At 37.4% G+C, this 20,126-nt stretch overlaps 1 protein-coding gene across 3 annotated transcripts in view; it reads right to left on the reverse strand.

Moving 5' to 3' along the window:
* Positions 1 to 20,126, reverse strand: part of EXOC4 (exocyst complex component 4) — a 721,344-nt gene that overhangs the window by 509,516 nt on the left and 191,702 nt on the right. Inside the window, exons 8-10 of one of the 3 annotated variants that reach the window (XM_045564934.1) lie at positions 16,100 to 16,245; positions 11,443 to 11,531; positions 6,383 to 6,679 (exon numbers count right to left, since the gene is read on the reverse strand). In XM_045564934.1, the coding sequence (XP_045420890.1) occupies positions 6,624 to 6,679; positions 11,443 to 11,531; positions 16,100 to 16,245 (291 nt within the window). In that variant the 3' untranslated portion in view covers positions 6,383 to 6,623. Of the gene's footprint in view, positions 1 to 6,382; positions 6,680 to 10,851; positions 11,274 to 11,442; positions 11,532 to 16,099; positions 16,246 to 20,126 lie in introns of those variants that run through there. The other 2 variants (XM_045564933.1, XM_045564932.1) reach the window with 2 other exon arrangements.

Below are 20,126 nucleotides of genomic sequence, written 5' to 3' on the forward strand. Positions count from 1 at the left end.
TTTTCTCCTCCGTGCTCTTCAAAGTACTTATAATATTCACTAAAACCTTAACTATTTGCATGTCTTGACTTCCACAGCATCGTCCTCCTTACGCAGGAGACGTTCCAGGAGCAGGGCCCAGAACACAGTTGGCCTGGAACTCTTGACTGTACACTGTCACCTCCAGTGTGTCAACTGATACAACAACCCTAAGAACTAAGCAGGGCAAGTGTTGTTAACTTCATTATACAGATGAGTACTCTAGAGCTCAGAAAGGTAAAGTGACTTGTCTAGTAAAACTAGCATGAGTAATAGTTGCTCCTTCCACTAAACCACACCACTCCCCAAGCTACTCAAGACCCAAACAGAGCTGCACCAATATTCTACATATGAACATCACTAACCAACTGAACAGGGATATGTAAATTAGTTAGCTAGTGCTGAAATCAGACATTAATGTGCAAACAAACAGGGACTTATCTGAGCTAAGTGGGCATGAATATGCAAATTACTGGCTGCAATTCAGTAGATGTCATCACAATTCTAGGAATGAACATCCTATATTATGACTATTATAATATTCATACATACTATCATATATTACTGTAATATGGGCTTTTCCAGTTCTACATTGTGGGAAAGCCAAAAGTAACGATGCATATTTCAATCCACACTACAATTACAAGCTGGAAATCAGATGTGAGCATGCAGAACTCTGAGATCTCCATATAGAACTAAGCTGCTACCACGATCACTGCAGTTCAAGATGAACATTCTATTTTTAACCCAAGGTACTTTAAAAATAGGTCGGGCTGGTCCTTCATGATCTGGGTGCTGCCAATATTTCCAGCCTCATCTACTATGTAAGTCCGATATGATACACTACACTAATTGCATTTAAAACTTATTTTTCCTATAAGATTTTTAATAATACAGTTGCATGGCTATAACACTTGAACATCACTCGGAAAATCCAGTACGTGATTACATTTAGCTTTTGCCCAATAGTGATCTTTATTTTCCTATTATCATCAGTACACCATTGGTTCTTATCAATTCTTAATCTCTTAATTAAGAGATTAAGATGAACAATGGCCAAAGCCATTAACCATAGCTTTGCTGTACTTTATAATATCTCTGGTTCCTAAAAAGAAACAAATTATAATGAGTAGAGGTCTGTATACATGAACTGAGTTCCTTAATTAATAGAAAAAGTTATATCCAAGTTCTGAAACTCTTATTATGAGAGAACAGTACTCTCACATTTAATACATTTATCCATGCGTGTCTAGTGCCTGAAATGCCTGCTTCTTCTTTCTTTACCTGGAAAGCTTCTCTTCATCCTTCATAACTGAGCCTTAAATACTCATGGAAGCCTCCCTGCCTTTTCCAGCACTCGTATATACATCCTAGTTGTATGCTGTATGCATGTACAAACACAATGCCATCACAGTGTGTACCACAATGCTGTGATCACTTGTTTGCATGTTGAATTAATTAGGATATATAAGTAGGGCTGCATGTGACAGAAAATCAAAACACTAGTGACTTAACAAGTTAGAGTTTATCCCTGTCTCATATGGAGAAGTCTGGGTGGGGTGGTGGCTCCAGCCCAGGGAGCCATCAGAGGTGTGGCACTGCACAGTGTCAGCAACCCAAGCTCCTTCCATCCTGTTGCTCTGCCGTCCCTATCGTGCTGCCTCACCTACATGGTCTAAGATGGCTCACCCATTTCATTCATATTCACATCTTCACACTCATGCTGGGCTGGGAGACGACAGCCTCTTCCTTCCCCTTAAGTTACACACATTACTTTGACTCACATCCTATTAATATTTGCCAGAATTAAATTACATGTCCATGGTGGCTGCAAGGAAAGTTTAGAAATGTCAGTATTTTGGGTGACTCTGTGCTCAGCCAAAACTCAGGGGCTTTATTAATATAGAAGAAAGGGAGAACAAATGTTGAAGGCAGGTGCCAGTCTTGGAGACATATTTACAGTCCCCTTTTCTTTTTTCCTTCAAAAGCAAAATGTGGCTCTGTTCAGTATTGTATCCTGAGGGCCTTGCAAAGTGTCCAGCACAAGTAAACATACAGTAACTCTGTAGAGGATCAATAAACAGAAAGTCTTAGAAAGCACAGAAAACAAAAGTAGAACAACTGCTGACTCCAATTAATGCCAGGTGTCTGATATCCCAGATGGAGGCTGAGGGAGAGGAAGGAGCAGGCAGGTTAGGAAGGAACTCTTCTAAACTCTAAGTTGCCTTTTTATGAACTACTTAAGGTACAGAACTAGGTCAAGGATAGTTCACAGCTTTGTCATGGGCCAAGAGTTTCAATGGAATGGTGCAGGCCAAAGAACCAATCTTGCTATCACAGAAAACTCAAAACTCGGTCTAGATTTCTAAATGGAAACATTAAACTACACAAATGGTTTTGCCTCTGGGGCCTTAAGAGACTTTTCAAAAACACTATTTACATTTGTACTTTTAATGCAATGTATAATATATATGAAAGAGTGTATATGACATTTGTACAGTTTTTTAAAGAATAATAAAACAATGGTATTTCCAAAAGTTAGCAACAGAAATAGAATAATATTATTACCTTTAAAGGCCCATGTGTTCCTCTCTGCTTATATACTCCTCCATCCTCTCCAGAGGTGACCTCTTTTCTGTTTTGGGTGTTTTGTTTTGTTTTGTTTTGTTTTTTAAGATACAAGGTCTCACTCCATCACCCAGGCTGGAAAGCAGTGGCATAGCTCACGGTGACCTCAAACTCCCAGGCTCAAGCAATTCTCCCATCTTAGCCTCCCGAGTAGCTGGAACTATAGGCACACACCACCATGCCTGGCTGATTTTTTTTTTTTTTTTTGAGACAGAGTCTCACTTTGTTGCCCAGGCTAGAGTGAGTGCCATGGCGTCAGCCTAGCTCACAGCAACCTCAAACTCCTGGGCTTCAGCGATCCTACTGCCTCAGCCTCCTGAGTAGCTGGGACTACAGGCATGCGCCACCATGCTCGGCTAATTTTTTCTATATATATTTTTAGTTGTCCAGGTAATTTTTATTTCTATTTTTAGTAGAGACAGGGTATCGCTCAGGCTGGTCTCGAACTCCTGAGCTCGAGTGATCCACCCGCCTCGGCCTCCCAGAGAGCTAGGATTACAGGCGTGAGCCACCGCGCCTGGCCTGATTTTTTAATTTTTGTAGATATAGGGTCTCCCTGTTTTTCCCAGGCTAGCCTTGAAATCCTGGCCTCAAGCAATCCTCCTACTTTGCCCTCCCAAAGCTCTGGGATTATAGGTGTGAGTCACTGTGCCCAGCCATGTGTTTTATATTCATGCTCCCTTACCTTACCTTCTTCACATTTTTATCACACTAGGATATATGCCTAAAAATACACTATTCAGTTCTGCCTATTTCTGACCTTCATACAAATGAAATTAGATTTTATCTATCTATATATCTTACATGACTTCTTTTGAGATTCAACCAAGTCAATCTATAGTATAATTCATTCCTTTTCATTGTTGCGTAGTATTCCACTGTATAGCTCTACCACAATTTATATATCCACTCTCCTGTCTATGGGCACTTGAGTTGTTCCTAGGTTTTTGCTATTAAAATGATGCTGCTATAAATGTTCTTCTTAATAGGTTTTGCCTTTCACATTTGAGTTCTCAACCCGTAAAAATTTATTTTCCTAAATGACATGAGGTATAGATCCAGTTTCTTTTTTTTCTGACACAGATAATCAATTGTATCATACCCTTTATTGACTAGTCTGTCCTTTTCCTACAAAACAGTAACGTCATCTCTCTCCTGTATCAAATTTCCATACGTGCAGGGGTCTGCTTCTGGGGGTCATCAGAGTTTTATAACAGTGCCTTGGGTGTCCACACAGAGGAAAGGAAAAGGGGCAGATGGAGTGAAGGCCTCAGCAGGTGTGGCTCTGAACCTCAACCCCGCCTCGCCAAATCATCTCCACTTTAACCTGTTTTCTATACTGAACTGTGAAATAAGACTTAAACAGAGAATGGTTCTATGACTAAAAAATGAGTTGGAAAAGCACTAGATTATGAGTTCTAAAGCACTTTCTAGCTTCAAAACCAGTTTGATTTTCCAGAGCTCACACTACATGCAAGTTCATATCAATTTCTTCTGAATGTTGGTAATTGACCACTTCAGATAAGATAATTTCTACCAATACTATTAGTATTCCTGGAAGGATCTAAACCTCATTTTCAAAATATAAAATTACCTTATGAATTGTGCTTTATTGGGACAATGATAAAGTCTTTATCTAGTAGTCTCATCACTTACTAATAATTATACACCATAAATGTTTGCGATATTCTCTGTATTCTAACAAAGCTCAACTCAGAATGAGTGGCATTATATAAAGCATTACAGTTGCCAAAAATATGGTTTCCTGCAGGCCTAAATAAAGTACAGGAAAATGAGCAAAGCTGTTATTTTTACCATATTAAAAAACTGATATGAAAAAAATGATGAAAAATATATGATATAAGGTAATATTTAAAATTTTCTGTTGCATCATTTTAGCAGTTTTTGTTCTAATTTTTTCATACATTTGGTTTTTTTAAAAAAACTTATAATTGAAGTATAATATAGACATAGAGAAATGTATCACTTTCAGAGCTCAAATATAATACATTACATTTCATTTAACAGTATTCCCTCTCTTCTCATATCTGTATGAATGAATTAATAAATAGAGGACCAGGCATGGTGGCTCATGTCTGTAATCCCAGCACTTTGGGAGGCCAAGGTAGGAGGATCACTTGAGGCCAAGAGTTCAAGACCACCCTGGGCAACATAGTGAGGCCCCGTCTCTACAAAAACTTTTAAAAATTAGCCGGGCATGGTGTGTGCCTGTAGTCCTGGCTACTTGGGAGGCTGAGGCAGGAGGATTGCTTGAACCCAGGAGCTTGAAGTTGTAGTGAGCTACGATCGTGCCATTGTACTCCAACCTGGGCAACAGGGTGAGACCCTCTCTCTAATTAATAAACAAATAAATAAATTGAAGGGAATTTTTTCAGAAATAAGGTTATACATCATCACCTGGTTCTGCGTGATGACCAAGTATCCTATCTCAGGAGTGAGGTTCTTAGGTTTTACTAAGTAATGGACTTTGTAATGGCTACTTTGCACTCTCAAGATCCATTTTCTCATGAATTCCAGGCCCCTCCATATGGTTCAGCTACTAGTGGTTTGTTCAATGGGTAGAAAGGAGATTGTATGAACTCGAGTTACTCCCAAAATAAATCCACTTAATATAAACTAAACCATGACCAAAGAATATTTTTAAATAAAATAAATTTCTACATCAAATAGATTCAGGCTAATAAGTGATACACTCAATAACAATCTTGGCATAAGAATATTTTTATTTCCTAAATGATTTGAAATAATACATTAGTCTGTTCATGACCTGAAGAGAGTACATTTATTACTTACAACTTCCTAGGAATAGATAAAGATATTAGCATTTATAAAAATTCTGTTAAAATTTTATTGTAAGACAAATCTTACATATAAGTAAGTTAAGATCTTTCTTTTAAAAAAAGCAAAAATATAAATACACAAAGAGAAGAGGAATCAATTTTATACACTACTTTAGAGGCTAAAACAGAAGAGATAACTATGAAAAATTAAAGTTATTAAGAAATAATTGTATGCAATTTTTATAAGAAAAAAATGTATTCTTTTTCATGTTCCCTGTATATTGTAATACAGTTATTAACAAAGTCATTAAGCAAAATTTTAAAGGCTACAAAGAACTCTAATCAAATTTTAAGGTATAAATCTTTACAAGTACTTCTTATGTAATATTTAAGACTACAGAATAAATGTGTGGTATGAGTGCAAAATTGCTATATTAAGCAATGTACCTCACTTCAGCCAAAATGTCCTTGAAAACTTGTGCATAAGTGAAATCTTGCTTTAAATGCTCTATTTTAGAACAATTTACTATTTAAGAAATTCCTACCATAAATCCTTTTGTAAACAAAGAATAATCAACCCATGGTTAATCTATCACAAATATTGTCTCACCTTAAGGCAAGGCACCTCCAGATAGATTAATTACACACAATATCATTAAGTGTTCACAACCCCCGTCACCAACAGTCCGTTAGAGAGAAAAACGCAGAAAATTCAGGTCAGGTCCGTGTAAGACCCCAGTATTTGCCAGTACTTCCATATTTACTACATAAAGCAGCTCCTCTCAGAGAAGGCAATTCTCAAGTGGTCAGAGCTTTACAGAGTACTTTAACATCAGGGCTATAGAAATGCCACTCATTAAACTAATGGGAATAAAAATGGCACTCGAAAGGTATCACTGAGTACAAACAGAAATACTAAGTAGCCCCAAGACAGAAGAAACCTGAACTGAGTACATATTTCCACTTGAATCAATGGCAATTAATGTACTCTGCCCATTCATAAGTTTTATTATCCTTAAACATGAAAGAAGACAAACCACAGGACTTCCACTCTGTTTATTAAAACGTCCACTAGGGTTTCTCAAATAAGTAGGCTTCTACCTGCTTACAAGAAGTACCTTACTATAATTAGATACTAAGGACAGAGTGCTTCTTCACCATATGTTTCTTAAGCACCTAATTCAAGCCAAGCATTGTCCTAGGCACCGATGAATAAGGTTTGTGTTCTGGATCTAGGGAAGTGTAGAAAATAAACAAGTTAACAAATAAGCAAGATAGATACATATTAAGAAAAGTATTATAAGGAAAAATTTTTTAAATATTGTAATGAATAATAATATGGGGGGGGGCCAGGATGCCGGAAGAGATCAGGAAATAATAATGAGATAATTTATTTTGGTCATGAGTGGCAATCTTTTGATTTTTTTTTTAACCCTTGCAGGATAATGTGTTCATCAATTATCTTATTCTCCTGAAGAATTACTCATTAAACCTGAGAAGCTATAAGCAAGCTAAATGTTCATTAAAACTTGCATCTTTCTTCTCCTATGACGCTGCCGTCTAAGCAGGACAATGGAGCAGCAGAAAGGCTGAAAACAACAGGGAGTCGATGATTAACGTAGACATGCACGCAAGTTAGATTTCCACCTGTTATCTCAGGCGCTTTGAAGCGGCACCCCCATCTCTTCAACCCCATTGCCAGCGCAGACTCTATAATGAACCATCTGTACCATAACAGTTAGAGCCAATTGAGATGGGTTGATAATACCAATGAAATCTCATCTTTTTTCATTCTTTTATCCCCTTGTGCGTTGTCAGACTTAGTATGATTTTTAATTGCATGATAAATTGAAAACGTTGGCAGGAACCAACTTTTGTAAAATGTGAGCTTTTTAACACTACTTTGATGGTCTTTCTAGGTGGATTTCTTTGCTGCTCCCCTGCAACAGAAGGAAAAGTTGACCTATGAACCAAACCACTGGGAAGCAAAGCCTGCAGCTATGTGGTGTTAACAGAAGAGACAAAAATCTTCCGCCAGTCTCTTATGATTTGCCTGAACCATTCAATTATGCCTTTCCAAGGATAAGCTGAAATGCAGATGGCACTGCGGTCCTTGGACCAGTCAGATTAATGGAATAACTAAAAGAGATGGCCATTTTTAATGGAGGATGGGCATGATTTTCCCCTCTTTTTTCCTGCTGAAATATTAAAAGCGTTCATCAGAGAAACTTTTGCTTCTGAATGAAATACCATCAAACTTTTACAAAAACTGGTCAGCTAATCCATTCTGTCACTAAGTGTGTGATATGTCAGCTCAACTGAAGTATTTTTTAATGATTATTATGAAGAAGATGTGTTTGCTAACTACTACTTGTTTCTCCACCAGAGATACTTCTCGTATCTTGCTGAACACTGGTAAGTGCAATAGACTTGTTGCTTCAAAGTCCCATATTTCAATTAACTTTTTGAAGGGTGGGAAGATTCCTAGCTAGATTGTAGTGATTCTACCATTAACCATCCTCACAGAATAAAATTTTTCTGTCACTTAGTTAGATTTTTAAATTTTTTTCAATTACATACAGCAGTTTTGTCCTGGGCCAAACAGCTCAAGGGCAACGTTTCTACTTAATAAAGCTTATCACAGTGGAGAACAAACACATACGTATAGCCTCTACTTTGCCTTAAACTTAAAAACTATGGAAATGGATAAAGCTAATAATGGCTGCCAGTGGCTCCATCTCCTTTTAGGGCCCTTCCTACCTCTCAATGGTGATCTCTATGCTACTTTAGATCTTAGCTGTCCTCATTCATTCTGTCATCCAGTCAAACAGTATTTATCAAACATTTATCGTACCAGGCACTGTGTGAAGCACAGGAAGTAAAATAGTATTGCACTCATTGAGCTTATAGTTTGGTGGCAAACTCAAGTGAGCACGGATCTACCATATAATGTGGAAAGTATTCAGAAAGAGAATACTAAAGATGTGGTAGTAACAGACAGCAGGGGCCACAACCCCAGATTATATGAGAGAGAGAGGAAGGTTGGGGAGAAGCGGGACCAGCAGGGAAGCTCATCACAGTATGTGACAACTAAATTTAACTTGGAAGGCTGAGTAGGATTTAGCCACACAAAGATGACCAAAAGGACAAGCAGAATGTGTAGAAAAACTCTGAAGTCACAGTACAGTAGTAGAAATTATAATACTGAAGAAGAAAAAGAAAGGCATAACATTCACTATATGTCAGATCCTTTTTAAAACACTATTCATAGCTTAACTCACCAAACTTTCACAACAGCCTCATGGAGTAGGGTCTGGTATTTTTATCCCCATTTAGAGAAAAAGAAAGAGACGCACAGAGGGTATGCAACGTGCCCACGGTTACAAAGCTAGTGATGGGGAGTTAGATTTTGAAGTGCAGGCAATCCGGGCCCAGAGCCCTCTACCCTACATTGCCACACTGTACTGTCTCTCAAGACATCACGGACCACTGAGGGGGAACTGAAAATTGTCCACATGGCTACAGCAGAGCGCCCACTATTCTTACTGTCTAATAGAAAGAATCTACTATTCGTCATTCACCCTTGTTGACTAATTATGCTTGAATTTGAGAGTAACAAGTTGTACTGCTGTCCTATTGATTACGTGGCCTACCTTTTCATCTTAAAGTGCCAAGTGAAAGGCTGCATTGTGATGCCAGATGTCGATACCGGAGGAAGTTGTGCATGTGTGGGGACGTGGGTATAAATGAACTTTTTGTACCTGCCACTCAGTTTCACTGTGAATTTAACACTGCTCTAAAAAATAATGTTTATTAATTTTTAAAAAATAAAATAATCAGAATTCAATCTAAAAAGGAAAAAAAAAGGTTTGTCACCATTACAGAAACTTATGTATATTCGAAGACAGGTGGAGAGAAATTATAGAGGCAACTTTAAACTATTCTTTAAGCCAAATCTGAAGAGATATTAAAATTAGTACACTGTGAACATAGAAGATATTCTAGCCCTAGATAACCTGCTACACCCCTATGTAGCAGGTCAAGTATGATCCTAACTCCTACAAGAATGTGTGTTCTGTTTCCCTATCCCCTTCCACACTTTGCAGCCCACCCTATTCTTCTAGGAGGTAGCAGCCTGCTAGAGTGGGCGGTCACCCTTCTTTCTCCTTCCCTCCTTATCTGACCACAGAGTGGGTCACTCCTTCATGTGTTCCAATTCTAATCGTTATCTGAACTCCTATACATCAGGAGTCCAAGATGCACGTTGCATGTCTTCCAGAATGTATGATGCTGCTTTAATATTAAATGTTAGTAAGCTAATCTCCTTTTCCTAATACCCTAAACATACTTCTAGGCTTTTACTTCTGGTAGCCACATATATGAGCTGTGGAACTATTACTGATACAAATATGAGAGAGTGCATTAGGATCTTTAGACAAACTAACAGGTTAATACATTAATAATGAAGGTGAAGGTAGGAACAACTAGGCAATAGTCTTTAAATCTAGAAAGGCTTACTGGTTTCTTTGTAATGTTTTGATGTAGAACTATGAGTCTTAAAACTAAACATTTAATTGCAGAGGCCAGTCACTGCAAAATACGCCAAGTGACCCCAATGCATCAAAGACAGTAACAGTGCTCATACCCATCCCTCATGGAGAAAGCCCAGAGTTCTAAAATAATTTAAATAATCACTGTCTTCCCTTAACTCCTCTAGCAATTTTATCCATACTACCTACTCAGTTGTATTTACTTTCTGATATTGTTATTGATATGTATGTGTGTGTGTGTGTGTGTGTGTGTGTGTGTGTACACGTGTGCGTACGTGCCTTACTTTCATAACTGGATCTTAAGGCTTTATCTTATATTTCTTTGCACCCAACTTCCATCCCTTCCAACACCTAGGATGTCTTACACTTAGTAGGCCCTCACAGATCTTTCTTGATTGATTACATTTATCACAGTCAGCATCTTTTTGTCACAGAAGGAAATGCCATTGGTCTGATTTTTTTATTTATTTATAATTTATTTTCTGAGTATTTTCTTCTGCAGATTACAACTCTTTGGTAACAACACATGGGTATCAAATATCCTATGTATCAAAGTTGTGCTGATTACACCACTATTTAGAAAAGACATCCTTCTTCCCTTTAAATCTGTGGTCCCCAATCCCCGGGCCACCACAGACCAATACTGTTAGGAATCAGGCCACACAGCAGGAGGTGAGCTGCAGGGAAATGAGCAAAGCTTCATCTGTATTTACAGCCAATCCCCATCGCTCACATCACCCTCTTAGCTCTGCCTCCTGTCAGACCAGCAGCAGCATCAGATTCTCATAGGAGCATGAACCCTACTGTAAACTGCGCATGTGAGGGATCTAGGTTGCTGCTCCTTATGAGAACCTAAGGCCTGATGATCTGAGGTGGAGCTAAGGCAGTGATGCTAGTGCTGGGGAGCGGCTGCAAAGGTGATAAACGTAGTACACTTGAATCAGCCTAAAACCATGCCTCACCCTCCCCCAGTCCGTGGAAAAATTGTCTTCCATAAAACCAGTCCTTGGTGCCAAAAAGGTTGGGAATCACCACTTTAAATGATGCATTTTCCTTTTTCCAAATCTCAGGTATTCCTGCCATATTCCGGATGGTGTGAAAAACAACAATTTAAAGTAACAGTGGCAGTCACAGTAGACTGTCATTCTCCTAGACTGTGACTAGACTCAGGTCTGCTAACCAAGCAAGAGGAGCCTGGCCTCATCTCTTTTTGCTCTGAATTCCCACATGAATGGTAGCAGGTCTATGAATCCTGTGGCTGCAGTAAGAGTTTTAGCTGTTTGGCAGTAGATACAGGGAAATGATAGAAGAAACAGATAATCACGTCATTAAATTTTTGTTACCTTGAAACAAACTTGTGAATACAGATCACAAAGTCACATGCAATAAATGTTTCAGATATCCCTCCAGAAAATTAATTTTTCCAGAACAGTCCAATCACCCACCTTGAAGTTCTCCACTCCGACTATAGAGCTCCCTTCTCTGTTCTCGCAAATAGGCGCTCATACTGATGGCGTGGGAGGAGGATTCGAACCTGTGATGAAACACGAGGCAAACAACAGTGAGCTGTCAACCAAAGAGGTGGTGTCCAGCTGTGTATTCCAAAAAGTATTCTACTCTGGTCTGTGATGCTCCCTGATGTTCCATGATCACGAAATTTTGGCTATACCATGACAGAGCCAGGGACAGCTGCCATAGACCTTGATTTATGAACAATGTTCTTGGCTAATGCTCCTCTATAACAGTATTTGGATCTTTTGCTTACTCTCCATTTACAATTATGATCTGCCCCAATTTTCTTTTGCCTTCAGACTACCATCATCCTTTGCCAAGGTCCCTACACACAGCAACAAGAGCATCCTATAAAGCTCAAAACCATCAGTGACTGCCAACTGCCACCATAGACATACTGGCTCCTGAGAGCAGAACTCTCGCCTTTCCAACTTCCCCAGTTAGAGGACTAGTACAAAGGACATACTAGAAATGCTGTTGAATAATCACACCAAAGAAGCAAAGCGCCTATGGTCACTCCCTAAACGTCTTAAAAATAATATCATTTCTAAATGGCTGCTTGTTTTTTGCCCTGCTGCCTAGCACATAAAATACTTTCAAAAATACCACACTACAAAATGTTTGTTCACATCTACGCAGGAACCATTGCAGACATCAGAAACATGGGGGATGGATTCATGATAAAGAACAAGTCTCTAAAAGCTAAAGCAATGATGGCAATAAAGAAAAAACAAAAACAAATCAGTCTTAAGAGAAACATGCAGGTAAAAAAAAAAAAGAGCAGGTAAAATTATGACTATATCAAACCATAAATCCTGTGATGTGCTAAGAGATTCCATTTCAAACCTGAGACTTTCAAAGGCAGGATAACAGGCTGACAGAAGGAGGAATCCTTCTAAGAAAGACTGCCACTAAAGGAGAAGCAGCAACATAAGTAAGTGCAACAGTGATAATAGGAAAGGTTTCTGGCAACAAGGAAGGAGCACCATCATTTTCTTAATTACGCCTTCTGTATCCTTTACTTGACAAGGAAGATGAATACCAAGATGAATGTCAGTCTGAGAGGGAAACATTTGGGTTGCTTGATCCCCTCCCTGCACCCTGCCAAGAACTGAGAGGGTACTAACAGCTGGGAGGAAGGCAAAGTGTGCAGTACTTCAAAAGTGCCACCTGCCAGTCAAGTGCAGAAAAGAAGCCACTGACCTCCAAAAGCATGCTGACAGCTATTGATCAGAGATGGCAAGGGAAAAAAATAAACGCTCGAGCAAAGAATAGAGAGGCACACATTGTACAATAAGAGAGAACTTAAACATACTTAATTAACCTTGGCTAGGGGCAATTAAAGAGGGTAATAAAGTCCTTCACAGATGAGATAAAAACAGATTATAGTTCACCAAAATCTTAATCCTTTATGACTTGATGTATTTTTGCTACTCAGGAATTCTTTTCATGCTTGCAACAAGTCACAGATTGATATAATTTTACAATAAAAGAGGCACTAGAGAATATTCCGTCTCACCTCCTTATTTTATAGCCCAGGGCACTGAGCCTGCCAAGACAGGAGACCCGCCCAGGCACACATGGCTCATTAATGACAGAACCAAGACTGGAAACAGACAAATCTGTAATAACTGCCTGATTGTATGTCGATGATGAGTTTTTACTACTGCCCAACAATAATAAATGTGTAACAATTATTTAAGGTAATTTGTTCATTTCCAACAACTTATTTTTTTTTTTTCAATACCATGACTTCAGATGCATTGGCTAAATGTTTGAAAATGTATATGTGGTCTGAGGTTGAAACCGGGGATGATGGTTGCAAACATGAACTCTTAAAACACAGAAGCCTGCTTCCTGCAATAAATCCAGATTTAGAATGGTAAGTTTAACTAGGAAGGGAAAGCGGGGAGGGGCAAAAGGGAGGGAAGAGAAGGGGAGGGAAGAAAAAAAAAGGCCTGGTCAGGCAGCTCTGAGGTGGTCCTGGTTGCCTCTATCAGTCACCTTGTCCTTCCACTACCTTTCCTGCTTGCTGGCATAGCCCAGGTTCCATCTGGGCATTCAGTCATGTGCTCAGAAAAAGTGGCTCCCTCTTCAGCGGGAAGCCTAGCAGCAGAAATGAACCTGCCTGGTTTAAGACGACCACTGTGGTCTGTTTCCCCATGCCAGCGACTGGTTTAGGAGTGGGCATCAGACCCAATCCTAGAACCTGCTGGAAACTTGCAGAATAGCTTTGATACTTGTAGGAAAGATCAATAAATGGATAATGAATGACTAATTATTAATTTCAAAAACATTTAAAATGGTACAGCCACTTTGAATGATGGTTTGACAGTGTTTTACAAAGCTAAACATAATCTCACTATCTGATCCAGCAATTTTGCTCCCAGATATTTACCCAAATGAGTGGAAAACTTAGTCTACAACATAAATAACCTGCACGTGAGTTTTTATAGCAGGCTTTATGCATAACTGCCAGAAGCTGGAAGCAACCAAGATGTCCTTCAACAAGTGAATAGATAAACAAGCTGTGGCACATCCACAAAAAGGAATGCTATTCGGCAATACAAAGAAATAACCACCAAGCCATGCGAAGACACAGAAGAACCTCAGATGCACATTGCTACGTGAAAGCAGCCAGTCTGAAAAGGCCACATACTGTATGACTACAATTATATGATATTCTAGAAAAGACAAAACTATATAGACAATGACAAGATCAATGGTTGTCAGGGTTAGGGAGGGGGAGGGCTGAATACGTGGAGCACAAACGTTTAAGGCAGTGAAACTATTCTGTGTGCAGTGTAATGGTGGATACTTGACATTATGCATTTGTCAAAATGCATTAGAACTGTACAACACAGAGTAAACTCTACATGTAAACTAAGGACTTTAGTTAATGATATCTCAGTATTGGTTCATCTGTTGTAACAAATACACCACACTAACGCAAGGTGCTAACAGGGGAAGTGAGGGCGAGGGGAGAGTAGAAGGGAACACTCTGTACTTCCTGTTCTACTTTTCTGTACACCTAAAACTGCTCTAAAAAATTAAGTCTAAATATTAAAAAAAAAAGAGGGAGAGATTGATTCACAGGAAGAATCACATGCTACTTCCATGGCATTACCATCTTTATTGGACTGGAACTAATGGGACCACTAGGTCATAATCACAGTAGAAAACATGACCGATGTGTCGAGGATGACAGGCAGAGAGACAGAGAGAGCTGGGGCCTTTATGATACTGTAGTGCTACATTAAGGGAACCTCCATATTAGTCTTTATTGTGTGAGATAATAAATTTCCTACAGTTCAATCTATTCTATTTGAGGTTTTATGTTACTTGCAGCCTAAAGCATTTTAACTGACAATGCATCTAGCCTCTGAATAATACAGTTTAAAAAGAAATGCATTCAGTAAACACAATGGATTTCATTACAGGCAAGGACACACTAAATCTCCTCTCTACTAGGTCAAAATATAAATCAACTCTTGAAACTTTCCTTAATTATTAAAAACACTATGAATCCAAAATAAAAACAAATCTGAAAAGTAAACTAATAAAAGATAATACAATTTTAGCTATTGGAAAAAAATGAATTCAAAATGCAAGGATGATACTTCTGTAGTCACTTTACATGCTTATATTTAGAGATACAACTTCTTAAATAACTATTAACCTCTCAAAAGAACACATAAGTCTGGAGTTAGACCACCAGGACTTAAATCCTGCTTCTAGCACTTGTTAGCTATGTGACATTACATAAATTACTTACCCTCTGGTATCTCAATTTTTTTGTGTATATGAGAGGATTAAAAATAGGAAATTTGCCTATAAGGCTGTAATAAGCAAATGGCATAATTCAAGAGAATGATGTAATGGCTTAACAGTAAGGACTCAGTAAATGTTAGTTACTACTGCTGCTGAAATTTAATATAAGCCACATTAAATTGTTTAATTGAGATTATTTTGAGAAACTCACCTAGAATGGTGCCTGGTACCTAGGAAGCACTCAATCAATGGTAGCTGTCATTATTATTGTCAATATTAATAACTATTAGCTATTATCAAGAGATATACACTATGGGCACATGGCCTGGTGGGGTTAACTAAGATAGTAATTAGAAAAAAAAAGGTTTTCCAGATTATTCCTTTATTAAACATCTAACCACATAAAGCCCAATACTGCTCGGCACAGAAGATATGCATAACTTTATTAACAAGGGTTATTTCTTGGCACTTTGGGCTTTTTCAAGGCTGACATATTTCATTTCCTTTCATTTCATATAAAAATCCCCTGAAACAACCAGAGAGATTCATTTCCCTTAATTTTATATAAGACTCCCCAGAAACAAGTTCCAGAAATTTTTATTAAGATTTCAAGATATTCCAGTAATCATATTCCAAAACAGCCACTTCACCTTACAGAAAACAAAAGTAAACAAAACCGAACATGTATTCACTTCCTATTACTTACTTAAAATCTAATTCACCTAGAGAAAGTAATCGCTGTCGATACAGTAGAAAGTCATCCTACTTGGAGCTAACACTCCTTGACACCTGCTATCTTACCGGCAGAGTGATACTTACTTGAAAAGAGAATTTTTTGGCCTTTGAGGTTTCTTCTTGGCAAAAAAGGCTGCAAACTCTCGTCCAGTACTGGCATAGCTCAGTTGAGCTGATGGTTCAGAGGACGTACGAGTATTTTTCATATCCAAGTACTCAGTCAACAGCATCTGTACAACCGGATAAATAGTTTAATACACATATTTTAATGTGCTATTCAGAAAACCAACATTAAAACCATGCAAATCTAATGCTAAAATCTCTCCTAGTATTCTGAAGTATATTAAAATGGTCATTTATTCTTCTAGCTGGAGATCTGATGAAAGATTCATTATAGGAAGAAGGTCATCTACTTGTTAACCTACTCATGCGAAATAGGGTGTAGTAAGAATTTGAACACGAAAGTACAGGGAACATTTTTACCCAGTATCTACTATGTGCCAGGTACTGTGCTGAGTGAATTAATCAGTAATATTCTTTAATCATAATTTAATCCTCATTATTCTAAATTACAGCAGCATTAGTAGCAATGTTGTAATATTTACTGAGTATTTATTATACTGCAGACAAGGTACTAACCCACTTTAGATGTATTATCTCATTTAAAACACAAAATTTTAACAGGTACATTCTCAGATTGTAGGTAAAGAAATGGGGCTTAGAGAGGTTCAGGAGTTGCAAAGTGACCCCTGGCAGACTGACCTGGAAGGCCATGCTCTTATCCCTCACTCCAATAAACCTGCCAAGGACAGGGATAGGAAGAGAAGCCATAGGAAACTAATAGGTCCTGACCTGCAAAGAATTTCCACAGCCACTATTAATCTTGAGAGCTTCAAATCAAGAAACAGCAACTGCTTTTGTGATCAGCTACTACCAATAGGTCCTGCTTATAAAATCAATCCAATTTAAAGCCTCATGGTGGCTAAGGCACAGAGGCTCACACCTGTAATCCTAACTCTCTGGGAGGCCAACGTGGAAGAACTACTTAAGATCAGTTCAACACCAGCCTAAGCAAGAGCAAGACTCCATCTCTACTAAAAATAGAAAAATTAGCGGGACACAAGTAGCACATGCCTGTAGTCCCAGCTATTTGGGAGGCTGAGGCAGGAAGATCACTTAAGCCCAGGAGTTTGAGGTTGCAGTGAGCTATGATTGTGCCACTGCACTCTTGCCCAGGTGACAAGAAACTCTGACTCAAAAAAAAAAACAAAAGCTCATGATAATCACACAGCAAAAACCTACAACAGATACAATAAAAATGACAAATTAAAAAATTAAAACACACTGTCAGAGATAATGGCAGTAGTAAATCCCTACCTACTGATGATGACATTGATTGTAAATGGACTAAATTCTTCAATTAAAAGACAGAGTAGCATATGAATTAAAATACAAGACCAACTATACGCTCCATACAAGAAACTCACTTCACCTATAATGACACACAGAGACTTAAAGTGAAGGCATAGAAAATTATATTTCACGTAAATGGAAACCAAAAAAGACTAGGAGTAGCTATATTTATATAAGACAAAAAAACTTGAAGTCAAAAACAGTAAAAAAAAAAAAAAAAAAAAAAGACAAAGAAGGTCATTATATAACAATAAAGGGGTCAATACACAAAAGGATATAACAATAGTAAATATATATGGAGCCAACACTGGTGCACCAAAATATATAAAGCAAATATTAACAGACCTAAAGGGACAGATTGACTGAAATACAATAATAATAGGGGACTTCAATACCTCACTTTTATCAGACAAATCATCCAGGCAGAAAATCAACAAAGAAACACTGGACTTAAACTATAATCTATATCGAATGGACCTAACAGACACACATTTACAGAATATTTCATCCACGATACACATTCTTTTCTTTAGTACATGGGCCATTCCTCAAAAGAGACCATACGTTAGGTTTCAAAGCAAGTCTCAACAAGTTAAAAAAGTCAAAATTATATCACATATTTTTTTCTAATCATAATGGAATAAAACTAGAAATCAACAACAAGAGGAACCTTGGAAATTATGAAAATACATGGAAATTAGACACCATGCTCCTGAATGGCCAGTGTGTCAATAAAGACAGTTTGAAGGAAATAAAAAAACTTATTGAAAGCAACAAAAATGGAAACATAACATACTGTAACCTATGGGATAAAGCAAAAGCAGTACTAAGAGGGAAGTTTATAGGAATGAATGCACACATCTCAAAAAAAAAAAAAAAGGTTTCAAATAAACAATGTAATGATGCACCTAAAGGAACAACAAAACCAAGAAGAAACCAAACCCAAAATTAGTAGAAGGAAAGAAATGATGAAAATAAGAGCAGAGATAAATGAAATTGACATTTAAAAATACAAAATAGCAACAAAACAAAAATTTATTTTGAAAAGATAAATAAAATTGACAAACCTCTGTATACTAAGAAAAAAAAAAAGAGAAGACCCAAACAAATAAAATCAGAGACAAAAAGGAAACATTACAACTGATACCACAGAAATACAAAGGATCATTAGAGACTATTATAAACAACTATATACCAATAAACTGGAAAACCAAGAAGAAATGGATAAATTCCTAGACACACACAACCTATCAGATTGAACCATCAAGAAACAGAAAACCTGAACAGACCATTAAGAAGTAGCAAGATCTGGGCAGTAAGAAAAAGTCTTCGACCAAGGAAAAGCTTGATGGATTCACTGCTGAATTCTACTAAACATCCTTCTCAAACTATTTCAAAACATTGAAGACACATTCTAGGAGGCCAGCATCAACCTAATACCAAAACCAGATAAGGACACAACAAAATAAGAAAGTTACAGGCCAACACCACTGATAAACATAGATGCAAAAATCCTCAACAAAATACTAGCAAACCAAATTAAATAACACAGTAAAAAAATCATTCACCATAATCAAGCAGGAATCATCAGAGGGATGCAAGGATGGTTCAACATATACTACTAGATAAATATATTATGTCAACAGAATCAAGAACAAAACCCACATGATCATTTCAATAGATGTGGACAAAGCATTTGATAAATTCAAGCTTTCATAATGAAAACTTATAATAAAATTGGGTACAGAAGAAAAATACATCAACATGATAAAGGCCACATATGACAAGCCCACAGATAATATCATACTACTGAATGGGAAAAAATTGGAAGCCTTTCCAGTAATATCTGGAAAAAGACAAGGATGCTCATCTTACCCCTTAAATTCAACATTGAACTGAAAGTCCTAGCCAATGTAATTAGGCAAGAAAAAGAAATAAAGCGCACCCCTGAAAAGGAAGAAGTCAAATTATCCTTGTTTGCAGATGACAGGATCTTATCTTTAGAAAAACCTAGACTCCACCAAAAATATCTTAGAATTGATAAACAAATTCAGTAAAGTTGCAGGATACAAAATTAACAAAAAAAATCAGTAGTGTTTCTATATGATAACAACCATCAAACTGAAAAAGAAATCAAGAAAGCAACCCTATTGACAATAACTACAAAAATAAATAAATAAATAAAATGCTTAGGAATAAATTTCACCAAAGAAACAAATGATCTCTACAAGGAAAACTATAAAACACTGATGAAAGCACAAAAAAGTGGAAAGATATCCCATATTTAAGAATTGGAAGAATACTGTTAAAATGTCTGCACTACCCAAAGCAATCTACAGATTCAGTGCAATTACTACAAAAATACCAGTGACATTCTTCATAGAAATAGAAAAAAACAATCCTAAAATTCATATGCAACCACAAAAGAATTTGAATAGCCAAAGTAATTCTGAGCAAAAAGAACAAAGCTGGAGGCATCAAAATACCTAATTTTAAATTATACTACAAAGCTATAGTAAACAAAACCATATGGTACTGGCATAAAAACAGACACATAGACCAATGGAACAAAATATAAAACCCAGAAATAAATCCACACACTTACAGACAATTCATTTTCAACAAAAACGCCAAGACCACACATTGAGGAAACAACAGTCGCTTTAATAAATGGTGCTGGGAAAACTGAATATCCATA

Source organism: Lemur catta, chromosome 11, assembly GCF_020740605.2.
Source record: "Lemur catta isolate mLemCat1 chromosome 11, mLemCat1.pri, whole genome shotgun sequence".
NCBI classification, from domain to species: domain Eukaryota; kingdom Metazoa; phylum Chordata; class Mammalia; order Primates; family Lemuridae; genus Lemur; species Lemur catta.